The sequence below is a fragment of the Leptosomus discolor genome, chromosome 8 (assembly GCF_034619465.1).
Source record: "Leptosomus discolor isolate bLepDis1 chromosome 8, bLepDis1.hap2, whole genome shotgun sequence".
NCBI lineage: Eukaryota > Metazoa > Chordata > Aves > Leptosomiformes > Leptosomidae > Leptosomus > Leptosomus discolor.
The window spans coordinates 30,578,580-30,600,750 of record NC_141398.1 but is presented as its reverse complement, the minus strand read 5'-3'; the positions used below and the strand labels follow the sequence as shown (position 1 = coordinate 30,600,750).

At 41.5% G+C, this 22,171-nt stretch overlaps 1 protein-coding gene across 1 annotated transcript in view; it reads right to left on the bottom strand.

Annotated features, from left to right (window-relative positions):
* Positions 1-7,607: 7,607 nt before the first annotated feature.
* The window catches only part of FARS2 (phenylalanyl-tRNA synthetase 2, mitochondrial), a 188,861-nt gene continuing 174,297 nt past the window's right edge, over positions 7,608-22,171 (bottom strand). Inside the window, exon 6 of the mRNA XM_086469294.1 lies at positions 7,608-7,811. Coding sequence (XP_086325420.1) covers positions 7,673-7,811 — 139 coding nt within the window. The 3' untranslated portion in view covers positions 7,608-7,672. The remainder of the gene's footprint in view (positions 7,812-22,171) is intronic.

Here is a 22,171-nt window from a genome sequence, read left to right as displayed (position 1 = left end):
AAGGTTGCTTAACAACTCCAGTAGTGCAAACAGTCAAGGAATTCAGTCTGCAAAGTACCACAGAAGGTGTTAGGGAATAAGCAGAGAAGGTGCAGCAAACGACTCCAGATGTGTGACCACATAGAAAGGAAGCCAGAAAACTACCAAGCAATTTTCCAAAAATGAATGAAAGAGCCTTCAGTGGCAAAGCTGTCCTCTGTTGGAGCCTCACGGGTTGCACTAATGTGGAAATGTTACCACTGTACAAGCCTGCCCTCTAGTAAAGATCAAAACTGACTTTTATTAATAACTTTTAAGAGGCTAGAATATATATATATATTTATTATTATTTAGGGCAGAACATTTAAGTCATTCAAATTTCTTCCATAAAGTTGGCCTTTCTATTAAGTCACTTTTCTTCCTGCAAGGCAGAAAGACACCTGCATTGTCACCAGCAGCAGGTGTTGCACAGGAGCCTAAAACAGATGCCAGATGCCTTTCAGGCTGCAAGGAAAATGTCTCAAGTGGGAAAGGGAGTTCTCTGCCCAAAATTTGATTGCTCTTTGAAGGAAGAGTGCTCAGAAGACTGTTGGCTCTCTGACAGCAGGAGGCATCAGAAAGTATTGAATTTTTCTTGGAAAAAGGTGATTTTCTGTGTATTGGAGCAAAGCAGCAGGAGAGAAAAGTCTCTAATCACACAGAGTATGGGAAACAATTCTGCTCGTGTATCTTTAGCCAGATTTAAGGCTCATATCACCCACTCCAACCGACTTCATATGCGCGTGTGTGTGTGTGGCACACAAATAGTATAATTTGGCCAGCTACTCTCCTTTGCAATGCCGGGCTGCCCTACTTGTTCAAAAACAAAGAGGTAATACTGCAAGACCAGGAACAACAGGATATCATTTAATTCTTAACCAAATTCTCATTTTTTGCTTTCTATCAAGTGGAAAGGAATGAAAAGCGATGCAGAGTATACAGCACAATAACATAGCAGCCTGTAAACACACACAGAAGGCTGCTGTTATTTTTTATCAAAACTACATTTGTAATCATTTTCTGGAAGTATGTGTAAGAGACCACGCTGGGCATCAGGTTCTTACTAACATGTTGTCTCCCCTGTCTGAACTTTCAGTCAGGATACACTTATTTACACTGACAACCTTCATTACAACCCTGATATTTCTCTGTCTCATCTTCTTAAGGAAGCAAAGGTGTATGCAATACTGATGGGTGTCCATCCTTCCACTGTCAGTGACCTTCACTGACTTTTGAACCCCCTGGAATAAACCCAACCACACTGGATTTCAAGGCGAGGGTCCCTGAAGCATGATGTTCTGGCAAACTTTGTAAAAAACAGCAGCTGTGCTGAGAGGAGAGACCCAAATGTTAACACATGTGCACAGTGGTCATCAATCTGGTTTGCTTGGCCCCTTGGCCAGCCAGCATGAAATCCCCCCGAGTAAGCTTCTGGCAAGGCACCTAGCACTGAGTGGGGCACTATGGTAGAAAGGGGTGAAGAGCTGAGGTTTAGGGTCATGGGAGGGAGCTTAAATAGCACTTAGGAGATTGTAGAAGCGAGGAAGTGTTCAAGGAGGTAGGCTTACGTGTACTGTGAGCATAGGACAGAAATTTGAAGGTAATCAGGCTTCACAGGTGTTGCTGTGCAAGGCATGATGTGTGCTCAGAGCCCCCAGTGCCCAGGCAAGGCCTTCCTGATGGACATGTCTCTGGAGAGTTGTTTGGTGATCTCGGATGGCCACATACCTCCTGAAGCATCTGTCAAGCTGAAAACCCAACAAAATAGAGCCTCGGAGTGGGTCCATAAGGCTAAACATTTGACTTAAGCTAAACCTCTGTGAACCCCCTCACGATCTGGAAGACACAAACCAACCTACAGACCTACACTTCCATTCCCACACTGATTTACTGAATTCCTATACTGAGATCTGTCAATAAAGACCCTGTGAATGACTATTAGTTTCTCTACCACCAGTGAGTACAGACGTGGCATAAGAATCAATAATCCCTTAAATTAATCATCAGTTACAACAATAACTGATGATGAAACAGCCTGGGCAACGCATGCTAATTATTTACTATGTGCCTATGCAAAGGCATGTAGCCAAACTCACATCCATGCCTCCCGGTAGCATGATGGGGGGTAAATTCAGCGCTTTGAGCCCAGGACATCAGAAGACAACTCCTCCCGCCGTGCTGCTCAGCTACCCTGTGATAGCTCACTAAGCCTGCTCCCCTCTCCCAAATGACACCAGTGTCACCACTGTCACTGAGCGCCAGGTTGCAAAATGTTTCAAGTGACTAAAAATTTGGACGGATGCCTAGTGGGACTTTCAAACCTTCACAGACATCCACAAAATTCCACAAGCAGTTATCTGCACCTGTCGGGGTCTAATAATTTTTCAATCCTGACCCTTGGTCTCAATGTGACTCACATTTGTAGATGGAGACGGTAATAACCATTCACAAGCACACAGTGATTCTACTGAAAAATGGCTGCACAGGCACCACATCACAAGACGCATCTAATTGATGCTTAGCTGCAGCAAATACCAACACAGCGCTTCCGGCTGTATCATACTGTGATACAAGTGAAGCTGCAGACACTAAAATAAAAAGAGAACAATCTACTGACCATTTAAGTGGCAGCTGCTCTGGATGACTGCGGTGCTGCCCAGCAAATTACTGAGCAGGCAGGGGCACAATTCCCTGGACCGCGTGTTAATCACCTGCATCCAGAGGGTGAGCACAGAGAGACCCTGCAGTAATGCGGCATAGAGCACAGGCTTTAGGCTGTGGTATAAATCATCTCCCTGCCTACAGCCTGACACTGTTTCTTCACCAAAGTTATACCAAACTTGAATAGCAAGAACTGTAATAAAAGGTAAGCAAAACTGAAATGAGAAAGCTAGGTCATGGCAGTAGTGATTTTAGGCACAATTTTCCAAATATAAAAGGCAGGCTAAACCAGACTCTACGTAGTTAACAGTGGGCATAAATAGAATAACAGAGGCCATCTGACAAAAGCACAAAAGCATGAAAACTGCCAAACATGTGAGTGCATCAGATGTTCATGATGATCAAACCTTATACAACAGATTCTGGGAGAAGTCAGTGCCTTCACCCAGCATATGCCCGTGCTCTGTGTTGAACTGCAATCGTCTCCTCTGACATACTCAGCTTAAAATTCAGATGCCATTGCAGTAATGTTTAAAAGCAGGTAGTAAGTGCCAATGGCTGGTTTCTTGTGTCCCCTACAAAATTGTTCAAGATCCTTACAAGATTGCTTCAGTTCTGGTGGTCCTACAGAGACAACTCTCACGTATCTTAAAATTTGATCAGGATGTGTGTAATTAGTCAATATGGCCTGTTCTACACAGAAAGCAAATCTGTTTTACAGAAACAGTCTTCTCTTAGCAAAGATGCACAGCAGACAGTATCTGAAGAGAGCTCTGAGCTTTAAAGATATGGCTACTTATTTCAGAGATGAAGTACAAACCCATTTTACCTCCCAGATGATAACAAATCTGATACATAGTTCAGCGATATCGACCAGCAGGCCTCAAATACCCAGCAGAGCCATTTTATATGCTCACACTGAATTTGACAGAACTTCCTTGTGCATAAAACTACTTCTTTGTGTTCGGGGTGGTGGTGGCAAGACAGAGTGCTTTCTGACCTTGGCTTAACTAACCAGCACCAGCCAACCTTCAGTCAACCCACAGCGAAGACAAGGTTCTTCAGTTTTACCCAAATATGAACTCAAAGAGATGGACATAATTCTGCTTTTCAGGGCAAGACTCCTTGTGTTTACTTCAATGGACCACCAAAGAGTCCTGTCTTGGCCATGAGTTTTACCTGAGACAGGTGAAATGCATTAGTCAATGCAGATAAAAACTACCAAATAAACAAAAATCCCACGACTTTCTTTTTTTCCATTACAAGAAAAAAGCTAGTCCCTACATGAAATCATTCAAGGGCTGAGACCAATTTGTCAATACTTGAGAAATTCAGTACAGCTGCACACAGCTGACAGTAAATTCAGCTCTGAAGTATGGCCACCAACCTGCAGAAGGGACAGGAGGAACACTCTCAATGGAAGGCAAACGAGCACCACCAGTAGTTTACTAATCTAGTTTGGATTCTCAGTACAAAACTGCTTTCATATTTGTGCAACTGTTTGATCATGCCTGGCAATACTATGGCAGAGGTCACTGAGGTCTCAGGGTTAAAACACAGAGCATTTTACTGCTTACCTACCTCGCAATTTCCTTCTGTCTCAGCACCTTTAATGAGAACATCAAAACCATATAAGTCTCAGTGCACTGTAAATTTGGTGCCAGTTTACTGAAAAGATCCCAAACTGGCTGTTAAAGCTAAATCTTGAGGCTTCCAGGAATCACAGCTAGCTTGAAAACCAATGGCCACTAGGAACAAAACCAGCCCCCAGAACATTAAAACAGTACATACTGTTCAGTCATAGAAATCCGCAGCCAGTTCTCCCGGGGACGTGTAACTTCTTTTGCTACAATTGATTTTTTTCTCTTTTATTAAAGGATGTTGGTAAAAAAAATAGTGGCACACAAAAATAAATACAGGCAGTTGATAAAAACAAGCAGCAGGGCCTTGTGCCTGTCGCTATGCTAGTCAGTCAGCATGCACATTAATTACTCAAATGCTGCTGCCCTTACTATGTCCACATAACGTGATATCACTTCGATATTTATAAACTCATCCACCTTTACAGACCTGTAGCCCATCCAAGACTGAGGGATGTTCATAAGACAGACTGTAGCGTAGCAGACACTAGCAAGAGAACTTGCCTTGGCAGCTACGTTGTTCTTGGTCTTCACGCTAGTCCACCTACCATTGTGCTAAGAAAAGCCAAGTGACAGCTGAGGGTAGCCCTTTCTTTGACAGAATTGGTCAGTTACTGTACCAAGGACCTGCCTCAGTCAAGTTTTCTATAGCCCCACCAAGGACCAATCCAGCCCCTGAGATACTGTTAGTATCAAGTGTCCCTGATCAGTGGTAAAACAAATGATGGCTATTACACCCTCAGATTCTCCTGGACAGTCTGTTGGCATCCACAAGGGACCATATAGTTTGGGAGTCTACTACTGCCCACAGCAAATTTTCCTAGTAAAATTAAGGTCAGGCTTTGAAGGGAAAGCCCTATTTTCTAAAGGATAGCAGCACAAAAATGCAACTCTGCTGCCTTTTGATCTGAGGTCTGCTTTGCTAGTTGTGGTGAATCTCTGCCAGAACAATAGGTTTCTAGAGTAGATTAATCCTAGAACATATATGACAAAGGCTTACCCAATCTAAACCTACCCAAGTATTCATATTATGCTCACAGACAGCCCATGTGAATTTACAGGCCTTAAAATCCTTCATATAATTGAACCACACTTGCTCCTGAAGAAGTTGTTAACTTTTTTGAATCTTAATGGTTCACATTTTTGTTTGAACGTTGCTGCTATGAAAACACCTACTCCAGAAGATGATCCCATGGTGTCAGGTCAACTTCAGGGAAAACTTTGCATTTCCCCCTTATCCTACTAGCCCATTAGGTTAATCTTTTGGATTTCAAAGAATAATGTTACTCCACCAAGTTGTTGCAGGGAGCCCCTCCTCATCTGAGTGCAGACAGTTCACAGCCAGACACATCAAACACAACTAATGTTAGTGGCTGGAGATCAGTTAATTCAAGAACACCCAAGTTTCCTTGCAAAGCTGGACATGACAGTCTGCGGCTACAGTGACAAAGGCTCGTTGCCCAATTTTCTCCTCCTTGCTTTCCCCAGATTTCTATGCCCCCAAAACTGGCTGATAAGAATAAGAGAAGAACTGAGGGGTTCAGGGAGCAGAAAAGGGAAACTTCACTAACCAATAAATTAAACAGGGAATCCTGCAATCTACTCCATCCCAGATGGCAGTTCTTTCATACAGGAAGCAGGTTTTGGTACTCTCTCCATAGGCGACCCCATCAATTAACATCCACATAACTTGCTGCCCCATGTGGCAGCATTGATCAGGCCCTGTCTTGGAACAATTACTGCTCAGTGCAGTTCAGGGAAGTGCTCCTCCTCTTCAGTGGTCCTCACTGAGAATCCTGAAAAGGCAAAGAACGAAGGAGACAGAGAAACATCAAATGGGCCAGGCCGCATTTACTGATCTTCATAGATCATGGTATAAAAATAACCAAGTAGGTTTTTCTGGTGCCTAAATGTCACCCTTTCTTTTCGCCTTGTAGAAAGTCTAGCATATTGTTTTCATAATTAAGTTATTTGGATAACACAACAGTGATTTAGATTAGGATTTGTTTACACAGCTAAATATGTTGAGTAATGAAATTAAAATGAGCTCTCTGCTTCTGTCACATCTGCAATAGTAACTGGCTTCTTATGGTTGAGCACAAGGCTGCTGCACAGGTGTTTCTTGATAAGGTATAAATCAGCGTTAGATGCTGTTTATTGCAGTGCTTTTACTGCCTTCTTCCCTGAAGGAGGGAATGTTGCCTGCACAGCAACCAGATGTGACCTGCAAGACTGTATGAAATACCATTACAAGCAAAAACAGGTCCCATATTCCATATCAGCATCTGCAATGGCTCATCAAGTATTTATCAGACCATTTGAACACTTCTACAGGTCCTAGCATCATACCACCACCAGAATTTACTTATTATAACCTGTAATGAAAAGCCAAGCATCCTGTAAAGCAACTGGTACCTGAAATAGTAGGAGATCCTGTTTTAGTTTGGTTTCCTGCCTTAAACGTCAAATTTCTGAGGAGATACTGCTGCTAGAAAGTAAGATACTGTGAGAGATCAAGGCTGCTGCTTTTCAGGGCATTGTAGGAAAGAGTTTCTTTTTTCTGCCATCCTGCCCCATGTGATATCAATCCTTTGATGGTGACAGGGGAACAGACTTACCTTACACTAGTGCCTATGTGAGGAGAACTGAGACAAGGGAGCTCCTCACCTGGGGAAGGTGGCACAGCTCGGAGTGCCTCGCTAAGCGGCTCTGCTTAGCTCTGTGGGAGCAAGGGAATCCAACCAATGACCCAGTATTTGAAGACAGACAAGTCTGGCCCCGGAGTCACACTGGCTCCTTTTCTGTAGCAGATGAAAGTAATACCTATGGGCTCTGAAGGTAAGAGAGCCAAACTTCGCAAGATGTACTTCTTGGAATGCTTCTTGAAGCAAAATCTGACATTTCTTATTTTAAAAAGAGGGAGGGATAGGTTTTTCTTCCCCAAGCTAATCTGTGTCCCTGATTTGCTTCACTTGTTACATGGACAGAAGATCCTGTCAACACAGAAATAACGCCAAGTATTTACAGTTTAATGGAACCCAGGGACCAATTAACAACACAAAAAGCCACCAGGCAGTGTATTTCTTACTGAAACAGGAGGGAAATCTTACATTACTGCTGTTCCCCCATTTGTTAAAATAAAGCGCCAGTGCTTTGTCAATGATTTCTCAGTAGTAATGTTTATTATCTGGTATGGTTTTACCATTGCCCATTTATCAATCATTTTCCATGTGCTAGGTTCAGTCACAAAACCTCTCTCTTTACTTGTACCCCCAACTCCAAAAAGAATAAAAAAGGGAGGCAGAAAAAAAAAAGGAAAAAGTGACTGTCATTAGGGCTTCAGACCAGCAATGCTAGAACCTGCCCTCAACCCCAAGTTCTTGAACTGCTGATTCTTCAATAGCTTGATGGATGCGGTGCACCTCGTCCTGCGTTAAAGTCCTCTCCGGGTGGCGGTAAATGATACGGTAGCAATGGCTGACCTTCTTTGTCCTACAAAATATAAACCAAAAGAGGGCTCATAAACACATGTGCCTACAAATGCAAATACATGAGGCCAAACACTTACCCCCTGGGTTATTTTTTATTTGTGGTCTAATTTTGTTCCTGTTGCTTGAAAATCACCCTAATGTAAAAATACACACTCCAGACAAGTGGGACTGAGCTGAATTTTAATTTTGGCACAGGACTTTGCTGAAGTCCCCCTTATACCTCAACTTGTATTGCAGTGTAGTAGCTTCTTACCAGAGCAAAGAAGCTCAGGAGGAGGGCTATGCTAACACCAATGAACTGCTGCTAACAACACAGCTTGTGGTGCTAATGGGGCTACCTCGAGGGAGTACTGCACACATATACCCCCCTCAGACCAGTGGGGCTGGCAATGATGGCATAAGAAAAATACCATGAAACCTCTGCGTGCGCTGGAGAGCAATGTTGCTAGCTAATGCAGGGTGTCTCACAAGCCTCACCATCCAGGCTGCAGCTTGGGGGATGAGACTCAACACACAGCTGCAGAACAGACTAAAACATTTATTTTTTCAATTTGGGTGACTATTTTGCCTTTGCTGGAAATTAGAAACAAGGGCAAAATGCATCTGAAGTCTCCATTTGTGGGAGAAGGACAGAGATGCAGGATGAGGGTGGCCATCACTCCTAAAGTGGAGCACCAAACGGCAGTGCCAGGGCACCTGCCACGCTGTGGCCGAGGTGCAAGAGCAGCCCAGCAAACTTGGGAAGAAACCGGGTGAGACATGACAGCAAGCACACATGGCAGAACTTTTTACCCCTTGCTGTGGAAAGCAAAAGACAAAAGAGAATAATGGGGATAAAAAGAGTATTTAAGAGTTGTTGAGTTAGGCAAAGACAAGTTAATGCAAACCCAGGAGCAAATCAGTAAGTTGAATAAGCGATCTTCTTGCTCTCCATCAAAAACAGGGTGGAGTAGATAGCTCCTGCAAGGGCATCTCTACAGCTGCAGTACTTGTATTACTGTATCTAAACGGTAGTTGTGGCATCCTTTTTATTTTTAGTTTCAAATGGAGCCCACTCAGCTTCTGCTTTCAAAGGTAAACACTCACTTCAGTGAAGGAAAGAAAATCTGAGGGGAAAAATTACGGGAAAGCAGAGATCAAGTACTAGATAGGAGGATCTCCCAGACTGGCAGGATTCTGCATTTAATGACACACAAAGGCATTCACCAAACTTTGGGTCATCTCTCTCCTAAAAATTATTTCATGTTAGAAACCATGCTTATCATAACTATTTGATTAACATTATATGTGTTCATACACAAAGATAACTCTCAAGATACCAATTTCAACCTGAAATCCTGCTAGAAACAGGCACAGGTAGTTTTTATCTCAGCATAGCTATTTGATACCAACTTTGTCCCACCCAACATGGGCGAGAAGCTTGCCCTGCTCCCACTCGTGGTTTACAACAAAAAGGTTATTTCAAATTAAAGCACTCCTCCTTTTTTGTGTGCTCTGAAGATAAAGCAAGTTAAATCTGACCAGCATAGGAAAGGGCAAACTGCATTTCATAAAGTGTTAAGTTGAGTGCAGTTAACTGCTGAAAACCACCCAAGAGCCTTCCCTGGGTGCAGGTTAAACACTGCAGAAAAGTGATCTTTGAGAAAACAGGGGGAAGTGTAACTTGCGGAGAAGGTGTAGCTCTGCTCTGCTCTGCTCCACCTCTGCAAAGCAGTTGAGAGGCCAGACCTGGGAGAAGCAAGTAAATGCAATAACAAGGGTTTGGCCAGATGCTACCTTGTAAGAGAGAAATTTGAATAAGGGAGAGGGATAATGAATTTGGGCTCAACAGAAACCATTTTAAAAACCAGGCTAACAAATACCATTACAGCTGGTAGTATTTCAGCTTTTAATTGTACTACAGCAACCCACCTGATCAAAACCATTTGCAAATTGCTTTGGATGAAAATCCGTTTAGAAGATATACAGTCACAGGCTTGATCATGAAGTCTTGTATATACGGGGAATATATCCCATGATGAAAAACTGATTGCCACCATTTAATGTGATGTAAACACAAGCTTGCTTAACGTACTTAAGCTGTGGTAGGGGTAGCTACAGCACTGTTTCTTCACTGGTCATGGCTAACTGAAGGTAATGACTTCTCTTGACCCATCTGTTTATGTATTTCCCTCCCTCTGTCCTAGTGAGCAGTTCACTCATGAGGCAAATTAAATAGGTCAGAGTAGGACGCAATAGTTTCTTGCAGGTGTTGTGGAAAACCAGCATCTTTAGGAGGCATTTAAATTAGGAAAGGGCAGAGGTATGACAGAGCAGCACTGGACTAGAGTTCTGTTAGCTGCAGCTGAAGTTAACCATTGATGCAGGAGAATAAAACAGCCATTTAATTTTCTAATTTTAACTATAGCCAAAAAAATAATCTAACTACTAAGACACATGGCTGGCTACACGTAACTCGCATGGTTGGTACATTAAATTTTTCTTCTACCTTTTAGCTAGGTTTATTTGTATCTTTGTTACTAATTAGAAAGGAGTATAATGGTTCAATGCTACTTCAATAAAAGACACACTGCAAGTTTCAAAACTTGAAGCATTGTTTTCAGACACGTACTAGCTAACTTTTCAAGGGAGATGGGGAAGAGTACTTCTTGGCTCTTCCCTTCCCTAATACTTACCCCCTTTGTCCCCAAATAAAATATTAAGACAATGTGACTAATCACTGTCATCAGCTGCAACTGAAACAATTATTGTCAGCAAATAATACATGTTTGCTGATTCCCTTTCTTGCTTTCCTTTTGTTCTGCAGTCACAGACTGTTTGCCTACCTCAAAGATGGCTCTGCTAATGCATAATGAACTCTCTGCTGCACATCATGCTGCAGCCTGACAATACAGAAGCAGTAGCTCTCTATCCTGAGCAACAGAAAATTTGAGGCCAAAACCTAGAACAGCAGCTTCACCAGGTAAAAAAAAAAAAAAATTAAAAAATTCAGAAGCTTAACAGTGAGCGCATTGGGTTTTATTTACCTAAACTGCACTGCCAGACAAGTCCATGCGGTTCATAGTCACATGGACTCCTCTCCCATTAGGCTTCAGCTGATCTTACTGTCACAAGTCTCCTCTGCACCAGCCTGCGGCTTTCAGGTAATAAAATGCAGTGAATACAGTGAAGCACTGCTCAAAGGGAAAAGGAAGACAGGAATTTATTCTGATGCTGCAGGAGGAAACAAGATACAGTCCGTGAACAAACGCTGGAGTGATACAATGCCTAATGCTCTTTCATATGTTTTTTGGAGGAAATGGTTTTGCCTCGCCATTTTCAGGAGTTGGTACGCAGCTGCCTCCACGTGCTAGAGAGCTGCTCACTGCCAGGTCAGATTCGCTGCATGGGGCCAACCTGAAGGTCAGTGTATATGTTTCAATATTTCAGCCCGATACCTGAGCAGAGCAAGAAATTAAGGGGCCTTAGTCTGCCACTAGTGTAATAAAACGAACATGAAAGTAAGCTGACACTGGGACTAGGGCTAGAATGAAAGGGTATGTTAGGCAATAAAAATTAATACCTGTGTGTTAGCTTTCCCTGCATGGAAGGCCACCGAAGGATGTTTTAAATACAACTTGGCTAAAAAGCTGAGCTCAGAAAGTACCAACAGCAAAACACCTAAAGATACTGGGGAACCTGTCTCAGCGCTTAGGTAAGACTAAGACACAGGGTCATTTGGTAAACAAAGTGTTGCCTAAAGAATAAATGTCTGGTACTGGCATTTGTCTCATCCACATACAATACCATAACAAGAATGAAAATTTCTCCATCCTGCAGTTGAAGAGGGAGATAAAAGGGGCAGCAGCGAGTGGGGAAAAAGCCCCACTTTTTAACTGTGTTCTACTTTCCATCTGTCTTAAATAAAGCATGGAAGCACAGAGACTTCTGTAGGGAGGTTACCTCTGCTCTTGTGTGGTAAGAACAATACAGAACCAGACATTTTTCTAGAAAGCTGGATTTACTTTGAGGAATAGAAAAGTAGAGATGACAATCTCCCACTTCAAGAAGTGAAAAAGAGTACCACATCTCTTTTGTACTCCAAGCAGTGCACTAAGCAGTACTACTCACCACCATATCTATATTGCACCTTTTCCTAGAGAATATTATTTAAAAAGAAAGATCTACACACATGGAAACACAAGTATTTGAGATTATTTTCTTTCTGTTAAGTGAGTTGTGTTAACGACGCTCTTTGAGGGTCTCCCAATTCTTGCCATAGCAGTTTGTATCCTATATCCCTCCAAAAGACTCATCATGTCATTACTATACATAAACCTTCACACAGTACTCAATGACCACTACACGCTTCACAGAGATCACATCATGCTCTGAGTATGCATGGAATGATCTCAAGGAAGAGAAAGGTTTCAAAATACCGTCGCATGTTGTGAGCACCATAGTTGCCAAACCCATGCAGAGAACACAGCTTTAGTTTTGCTTTGTGGCTCCAGTAGTTCTAGAAAGGTTCATGTTCTAAGTGGAAATGGGGAGGAATATTAAACTGCAAGAAGAAGAAGATGTAATTACCTTTTCCTTTTTTGTTTCATGCTTTCAAACCACATCCACCACTATGGCAGTAGGCACAACTGCTAAATATCATACTATAAATTTTAAATTGACAAATAGCAATCTGTGTTAGGAACCACATCATGGAAAACGGCAAAAGGCTTGTGCTATATACCTTACTGTCAATGGCAAATAATTCAATTACCATGGTGATATACATGTAGAATATAGCAGTAATTCTCTGAACAAAGGCCTTTCCCAAAGATGCATTCTCATCAGTCTTTTCAAATGCTAATACTCGATTTCTCTGAAAGAGCATACTCTATACAACAGCATATTTTAAAAAATGGACATGTTTTTGTTTAAGGTGATCTTGATGCTAATGAAAGGCACTAGATCATCTTCAGAAGAAAGAATTGTTTCAAACCCACAGAAAGCAGGGAATGGTCATTTCTGTTGCACATCTTTTCCAGCTGACACCTGGCAGAAGGATGGTTCAGCTTCAAAGATAGTTCAGGTCAACATAACCACGTTGAGACTGTCAATATTATTTGACCACTGTGGATTTTTTTTTTTTGGTGGTCACTTTACAAGAGACGCATGTTCACTGACAGGTAGTTGGACCCAAATATTGTTCTGTTTCACAAAATTGAGATAGTAATTGAGATAGACTTCTTGCTCTTTTCTAATTTGACTTGGTGAAATCCGTATCTGAATACCAAAACCTAAACCTGCTTGGCCTTTTCATTCTTTCCTTCTTTAATAGTAATTCAGTTTTAAGCTTTTCTCTTAATGTAGGGAAAAAAAGAGTAAAAAATCTGTTAACAGGGCAGCTTATTGAGAGAGATGAAGAGCATGGGATGGGATGGAGTGGCAAAGAACATAAATAACACCTGCTAGTTAAGATAATGAAAGGTAGATGAAAAATGAAAGCACTCAAACTTTTCAGATTCTCAGTCAGTGAGACACTATTAAATAGCCACAAATAGGTTCTAAGCCATTATCAAGTAGCCGAAAACATTGGACTGGTTAGAAAGTTTTGATCATGATTTTCCTCTTCTATCTAAATCTATTACCTAATTTCTTACGTGCAGGAAGAGATACAGACATATACTGAAAAAAAAATTCATAAGCATCTCCTGAAAAAGAAATCATCCTGGCTGTTAGATGTACTCACTAAATGTTTAGTGAAACAATTCAAGCGATTACTTGTTCTTTGGCCACCACCTTGGCCCCCAATGACCTTTTCTCATTTCAACTGACCACCTTGGATTGTTGGCACATGCCAGCAAAAGAAGAACTAACATAAGCAGCACAGGGCTCTTTCCCACCAGCTCCCAAGCAGAGGGAACTCTTGTAAACACACCAAGTTATGCAAGAAACTGAGAGAGTATTTCCCTTGTGACTGTTACAGTCGTCTCAGTAACCAGCCAACAATACAGTCAACACATCTCAGATCCTAGCACTTCCCATTAAAAAGCTCTTAAGTCTCACAGCATCAAAAGTAATGGAATCCATTACATGCAGGCAACGATGAAATATCACAAGTGTGAAGAATAAGGAGAAAAATATCATTCTCCATTATTCCAAAAGAAAATCCAAAGTCCCCACAGGATCATATGCTAACTGTGATGCAGACTTCTGCTGACACGGAAGGCCAGAAAAAACCTGCAAAGCCTGGAGGTTGGGGGTTGCGGTTTTTTGTTTTCATTTTTAATACAATAGCTCATTGATCCCTTGAAGAAATCAATGATCAATGGTTGTAAAGCAGGTATGTCACCAGTTCTCAAGGGGTTGGATCCCAGCATCAGTGATGACTGCTCATCCTCCAATCTCCCTCTCTTTGCGAAAATCATCTATCAAGCACAGGTGACAGAATTCTCATCATATCTGATCTATGCCAATACTGAGGAATCCATTCCACGTGGATTTAAACTCGGATGCGACTGAGACTTATTCCTCTTTTAAGATGAACTTTGTGCTCTCAGTTCACACTGAGCCTCCTCAATTTTTAGGGGCTCACTACTCCATCTAGTAATCAGTTCAAAATTCTGTTCTAAATCTAGGAAGATTCAACAGTAGGCTAGAGGCTGAACGTCTTCAAGACTTGCCTTGCTGTCAGCATAGTAACCTTAGAGCACTCATCATGCCAGACGGATGCAACATTATGCACTTTCAATGGAATGAGACTCTCAACTTACCAAGGCTGAGCCTTTCAAGAATGAAAGTCGTGCAGTGGGCAGGCACACAAAGATCAGAACATGTGCAACCCTGTGAGGCTTAGAATAGGGTACAAAACCCTACTTTTTCTTCAGGGTTATCACTAGGACAGATACAAGGACTGCACAGGTGGAATAAAGACAGAAAAAACCAAACTTTCTGATACAAACGTGCATGTAAAAAACCCAGTGAAATAACTTCTGCCCATTGCAGTGGCAAATGAGAAAAGGTTGTTTGGTAAAATACTTGAGACAATTTTATGTACCAAACATAGAAAAATAATTGTACGCTGAAAGTAAGAGAGAAAAAGCAATAGTCTCAGCATCAGACAGGACAGAATACTTGTTCTGTGTACAGCACAGGGCTTTATTTCACTTCATTTTCCCTAGGTTTGACAGAAAAAGTTCCATGTCAAATGCTTTTCAAAATCTAATCATGTTTTCACCAAAACAAAATGCAAGGGGTAATACTTTTTGTTATTTGTTGTTTAACAATTGACCACTAGAGGCTTAAACATTCTCCAATCCAGCAAACAAAAGAATAAAATAACTTAATTTGGATATTGTGTCTCATGGGAACTGAACTGCCATCTAAGCTCCTTGACTTTCTCCTTCCCTGTGTAGTTCAGAAGCCATGGTAGGACTACATTTCCCATCAGAGACCAAGGCAAAAAATTGCTATGATGGATCACCCCCTCTCTCTGGAAAAGAAACTTGGCTGACATAGCTGATGAGGAATCAGAGCATACTGAGGACAACAGAAGCTTATGATACCTGGAAGTCTGGGCAGTGTTGGCAACTGAAGTGTTTTGGCTGCTAGTGAGAAAGTCTCACAGAAAAATTTACATTTTCAGTGAGTAAAACCACAACCAATCAACATATTTCTGTCATTGCTGGCTCTCCCACTTTTCCCACATTTCTCTTGACCTCCTAAATCCCTTTTAAATCAGTGGTAGAATGAGGCAGCTCCAGCAGCAATAGGCTCTGTGGGTCTGGCAGAACTTCAGGACTTAGCTATCTCATTCACAACCCCTTGTGCTCTTCCAGGGCAACTGGAGCAGGTCAGGGACACAATCTGTTTGCAAAGAGTATCTCTGGAAGACACACTGTGTTTGCAGAGTTGTTGTGCTTCTTGCATGAAGACATCTCCCTCTGAGCCACAGTGTACGAGGATGGAAGACGCTCTGGCCCTACTTCAGTCAATATTAATGATTCCACCACTGGTCATTAGCCACAACACTATCGCTCAAAAGTTTCCAACCATTGGCAACTCAAATGCCACCTAGAGGTACTTAAGAGTGACAACCTATCTCAATAATAAGAACAAATCCAACACGAGAGGTGAATTTGGACTCTTTCAAACGCTATCTAAAATATTTATAGTAAAAATGTTAAGTGTGATACCTTTTCAGTTATTCTGAGTGAAAGATCAAAGAAAAGAAGCATAAATATTTAGCAGGCTTTTCCCCCAACTACATGTTAATACTAAAGGCTACAAAAAGTATTAATAAAATTAACATTGATGTGAAATTAAAACATATTTCATAATCAAGTAAAAAGGGAATTTATATGAGAATTTAAACCAATTCATTCTCCTAAGAAATGAAGATGGATGGGAGTGACAGCTGGTTCAGATGTACCTCCACTGGGTACTAGCAGAAACCACGGTCTACAAAGTTAGATGGCAGACAAGTGAATGGGAGGGACTGAATGCTATTTCAGGTACTTGTATAGATTTCATCACTGAGATTAGTTGTTTTGTCCTCACCATGTCCAGGAGCTAGGTGTTTAAGTTCCCTTTACACCTGCTGAGAGTTGAGGTAAACAGGAACACTGCTCTGGACTCAGAACAAGAACCTATATGATTTTTCCAAGGTCACAAGAAAATGGATGAGAGGGGGGGACTTGGATAAATGCAGGCACAGACCCTGTGAGTTACCCTTCTTTCAAGTTACTCTTCCCATGCACACAAACTTCCAGTCACCCCCTTCTTTTCGGTGAATTGTACAGCAGTCCCGGAAACAAAACAAGCTATGGCAGGAAAAAGCAACTCATCCCATATACAATAGACAGGGTAGGGCAAAGCGCAGAGCCAACATCAGGATAACCAAATGTGCTGTTTGTTAAGTGACAAACTAATCCCAAACCAGGAGAAAACAGGACAGGGCAAAGGAGGAGGGAGGAGGAAGAGAGGAGTTAACCTGAGACCAGAAGACAAGAGGGACTTAAAAAATGAAAGCAGAGGTTAAAAGAAATCACTTGGCCTCTTTTTGTGAAAAAGGAACACATTAAAAGCACCTGCCCCCCTGGGCAGCCTGCAGCACTAGAAGACAACTTGAAAACATTTATACCCCTGTGTGTGCAAATATAGGGGGTTTCTCAAGGAGCTGCTTGCAGTATCTGTTCAACCTGGTGAAAATTCTTCAGCCACTTGCACTATTAAGTGTTGTTTACTGCCTCTGTCCAGTCTGTATGTTATTTTTCCTCTCAGAATTGTCAGGTTTTACAAGTCTTTATCCAGCTAACCGGATTTGTTTTGGAGATACAGAAATTCCCCACTTTCCCTCCCCGAGGGTAGTGTGGTTCCACACAGACAGTGACAAGAAATCTGTTCTCATTGCTTTTCTGACAGTTGCTGCCTTGGGAAGACAACTCAGAAAAAGTCCTCAAAGTAAGGATAACTACTGGCCAGCAGATTAAACTACTGTTAACACACAGGAAATCCGTCTGGCTGTTAAATATTTCTCTTCTGGGTCCCATTTGCACAGGTAATACATTTGGACCATGATGACAGACAAAGAGCCCGTGTCTTGTAGATAAGGCTTGCCTGGTAATTTTGAATGTCATGATGGGGAAGATGTCACAGCACCATTGAAACTAGCCAAATGATGACAACATATTCCAATCAGGCGCACTAGCCAGAACTTTTACAGCTGTCAAAACGAGCATTAGTTTGAAAAACTCTAACTGCCATGTTTGGCATGTTACCCCCTTAATATTATGACTACTCTTTATGAAAAGAAAAATGTGAATGTGATAGGATGTATGCATAATGAACACCTCCAACAGTAAGATGATATGACCATCATGCAGTAAAACACCATGTGGGCATGAAGACTAAAAGGCCAGGGCACAAAATGAGATGCATCATTCTGTAAGTACAATAAAATTATTGGCCTGCCACTCACAAAAGGCAAGAAAGCCATTGAGACATTACCCTAGGAAGATCAAAACACCATTTTTGCTAAGACTTTACTAAAAAAGGCCAACTGATCCTCTCACTGTCAGGAATTAATACCAGTAAAGAAAGGACAAGATTTCAGTCCAGGATGGGGAATACACAGGGAGCACTAGAGTAAATCAAATGTTCTCAAATCGTCCAAGAGATGAACTTTGCCCTAAGATACTTTAGGAATGAGCAGTAGAAATCTCAGAGCTGTTATCAATTGTCTTTGAGAGTTCATGGAGGACAAGTAAGGTACCAAATGTTTGGAAAAGGTCAAACAGAGTGCTTATGAAAATGGAAAAAAAGGCTAGGAAGCCATAGGAGCTATAGACCATTTGCTTTTACTTTAAATTCCCAGAAAGACTCTGGTGCAGATAACCAAAGCAATTTGTAAGCACAAAATGAAAGTAAAAGAAGACAAAGAACAGAAAACATAGATCTATCGAGCAAATCTAGTCTAAACAACCTAATTTCCCTCTGTAAAGGGGTAACAGGCTAATAAATCAATAATCAATAAATGAAACAATACATTGTGGGAAGTAGCACATACTGGGGGGGCAGGTGCCTGTGTAGGGATATGCATGTACAGATGCCACATATCTTCACAGTCAGCTAAACCAGATAAAACAAAATGGTCTAAGATCAACATGCCACAAAACATGGATCCATTGGCAGTTGAAAGCAGTTCAAACTAAGTTGAAAAATCTTAGGAAAAAATTTTAAAAGTTACAACAAAAAGTGAAGAAAAAAAAAAAAAAAGGGAAGAAAAATACTAAACCCAGTTCATAAAATTATGTAGTCCAAAATCTGTCTTCCTAAATGTTTCACCTTGGAGGGAGTTGCACGAAAGTTAGATGAGAAAACTGATCAATACGACTACTACTAAAAGGTGATACTCCAAACGGCTGGAGTAAGTGTCAATAATTTGTTGTTTCTGGAAGCAGATATCCACAGTTCATAGCCAAATCTGAAGGATCGTTCTTGTAGGGTTCTTCATCCTGACTCCCGGATGATGGAATATTTTGATTAATGGAATAGGTGATGCAGCAGAAGTGTTTAACTGGCAAACTACATTAAGCTGGATAAAACAGTGTGTATAACTGAGGACAAGCTTAGAATAATCTTGACAAGCTGGAAAAGCTGAAGGATACATTTCAACCAGGACAAGTGTAAGCTTCTATATTTAGCCAAGAACAACTAGCTGCAGGCACAGGGGATGGGGAACAACTGGGTATACAGCAGTGCTGCACAAAGTGTCTAAGGACCACACAGAATCATGAGCTGAAGGTGAACCTGTGATGTTGTTGTGCTGCTTTAAGCTAAGCAAGCACCACTCTGGGAAGACCTGCTGGAATGCAGCTGGAGTGACATCCTTCTGCAGTGACATCCTACTCAACACCGCTACTGGCTCAGCTGAAGTACCCTTTCCACACCTCAAGAAAGACGTGAGGCAACTGGGGGTAGATCATTGGGGAGCAATGAGAGCAAGCAGATGTCTAGGTAACACAAATTATAAGGAAAGACTGAGAGAACACAGGTTGCTCAGCCCAGAGAAAGCATGAAAACACCCTTCAAGTACATAAAATGGTGCTGCACAGGTAATAATCTGTTTATCAGCATTCACAAGTGGCAAGAGACAAAAGTAATGAGCTCACATTGCAGAAATGTTCAGCTTGAAAATTTGTTTGGAAAGGTGGTGGGGTCCCCATTGCTGGAAATCTTTAAGGACTGGTTATACAAGTGTCTGTCAGGAATGCTATAAGTAGAGCTGATCCTGTTTTGGAGTAGGAGGACGAACTAGGTGGCAGTACTCTTCAACTCTTTAGCATAAAATCATGTAATGATCTTTAAAATGCAGAAAGTTACTTGAGTAGCACAGACAGCTCCTTTGTAGCTCCAACTGAATACACATTGTGTATTTATTTATCCCATTGCATTAAAAGGAGGTGGGGAAAAAAGCCCAGTTCAGGAAGGAAATACAAACCATTGCTGCTATACCTGGCAAAAGATCTCTGTGTTACCAACACTAGATTCCCAGGAAATAAAGCAAACAGGGAAAAACTTTTGAAAGGGAACAGCAGAGACCAACAGATTGAGAGGGGAAAGGAATCCCCTGAAAATTATGTAACCCCTTTAGGCCAGCAGCCCTTACAGGCTAATGTTGAAATATAGCAGACAGGAAAGCAAAGTGCTGCTGAGTTACCTTTCACTGGCTAAAGCCAATAAAAATAACCCAAACAAAACCCCCAGAAAAGTCCACTCTGTAATAGAGCATCCCAAGGGGAGAATGTCACTCAGTTGCTTGTCCCCTTTGCTTCAGGGCTGAGAGATGCTTTGGGAAAGCTCTAAGAAACAGCCACAGAAGTTGCTACATATCCTTGATAGGCTGAACTGCATCTTTCTCTTTTATGCTTTTCTGAGTTTATATCAAGAGGTTAACCCTTTGCTTTCAGCTTTCAAAGTTCACATTCAACCCCTGGCAATCTTAAAATAAGGACGAACTTCTCCTTCTAACAAAACAATATTGCAAACAAGCTTGTTGGAAATCTGCACCTCAAGGCAATTTGGAAGTCCAGGGACTAAGAGACATCTGAGATACCAATCCTTGAACAAAGGCTGCTTAGCCCTGAGAAGGACAACTCTGGGGACCACGGCCTTCTGACATAGAAGCTGATTAACTTTATGCCCTGCTGCAGGTAGAGACACTGAAAAATACAGAGGAAATAGCACGTCCAAGGACATACTGCAGATCAGCTAATCTCATAATAGAAATACATAGAAATGTAATAGAAATCTCATTTTATAGAACCTCAATATAAGGCTCTGAATAACCAGTCATGTTTCACTTGTATTTGTACATGTTATCCTGGCCTCTCCATTCTCATTCACTTGCCATTCTGTATTCACTTATTGTACCTCTTCCTTATGTATACAACAGCTGGCTTTCATTTTATCTACCTACACTGCCTTTTGCAGCAGAGAATGAGAGGGCACAACTCTGCTACAAGGAAAAATAACCCCATATACTTGCATAAGAATATGTGTATGTAAGTGTATATATACGTTCATAGCCATTGCTGCAAAGGCTAGTTTTTTATTAACCTTTGCAAGTCTGCTTGGACTGATGAGATCACCAGTTTTGGGGAAATCTTGATGTTTACTAGATCTTTTTCAGGGATTAAATGTTGATCTCATAAAATTTCCATTGTATATGTGTTCTTTCATTCTTACATGAAATATGAAGTTGCCAAGGAACAAATAAACTATTTATGACTCATGCCTGTACAGTAATGAAGAATGGCTTAATGGGGGCACGCATTACTTTGAAAGTACTGCACTCTGTTGCTCCCTGAACTGGAGACTCTCTTAAATGGGTTTAAGATGTATACTGTCCTTTCTCCTCAAAAAAGACCAAATCCTTGATATGACTGTCTAAGTCACGGCAGAAAGACCCACACATGTCACAGGCTCTTGCACCACAATCCCACATATCTGCTTTACTTGTAGATAATTCAGTGTAGGTTGCATACAGCTGCACCCAGACAGCAACTATTAATCCATATAGCTAACTGAAATGAACTCAAGTTATTCCTACATATTAGACTTACAGAAAAGGAAACTGGTATTTATTATACATAAGATGCAGCAACTTGGTGGCATGGCTTTAAACACCGTCATCTCTTCCAGTAGATTTTCTCCATTTGAACTACAGTGACAAACAAGGAAGGAGATGCTCCTTCTGAGGTTGAGGTAGCTACAGCTGAACAGTCACCTCGCCAAGTGTCACTGGAAGGTCACATCATTAACAATATCAGAGATTGTTTGCTACTTTGCCTAATTCCTGTCACGCCTAGCCAGGATGGCTGGTGTTCTCACATGATGTTTTGAAACATACACAGTACCAAGAATACGAAAACTATTAGGTGCCCACTGCTGAGAGGGTTGCAATGCTACTCATGCTCCCTTCTGAATCATCTGCATCCACCATGCCTCTCCACTGCACTCACATGTACAAACTCTTCTCCCCATGCACTGACACCATCACTCTGCAGAGATGGCTGAACAAACACAGGTGCTGGGTATTGATTCAGTGAGGGACTATACTTCCTTAAAGTGGAATAGGTGATAGAGGAAACACTGTAGTCCTTAAAGAGGAAGAAGAGGGAGACTACGATATCCCTGTGACAATTTGCACTGTAGTCTCTACCAAAAGACACAGAGACATAGTTTGGACAACCCAGTAAGATCAGATCACTGAGCAGCATGAAGTAGATAAAGGGAGAGAGACATCTGCAGATCTCACTCTTGAAACCCAGACATATTCCATGCACAGGATTTAATCAGTATTGTAATATTTGATGCCACTGT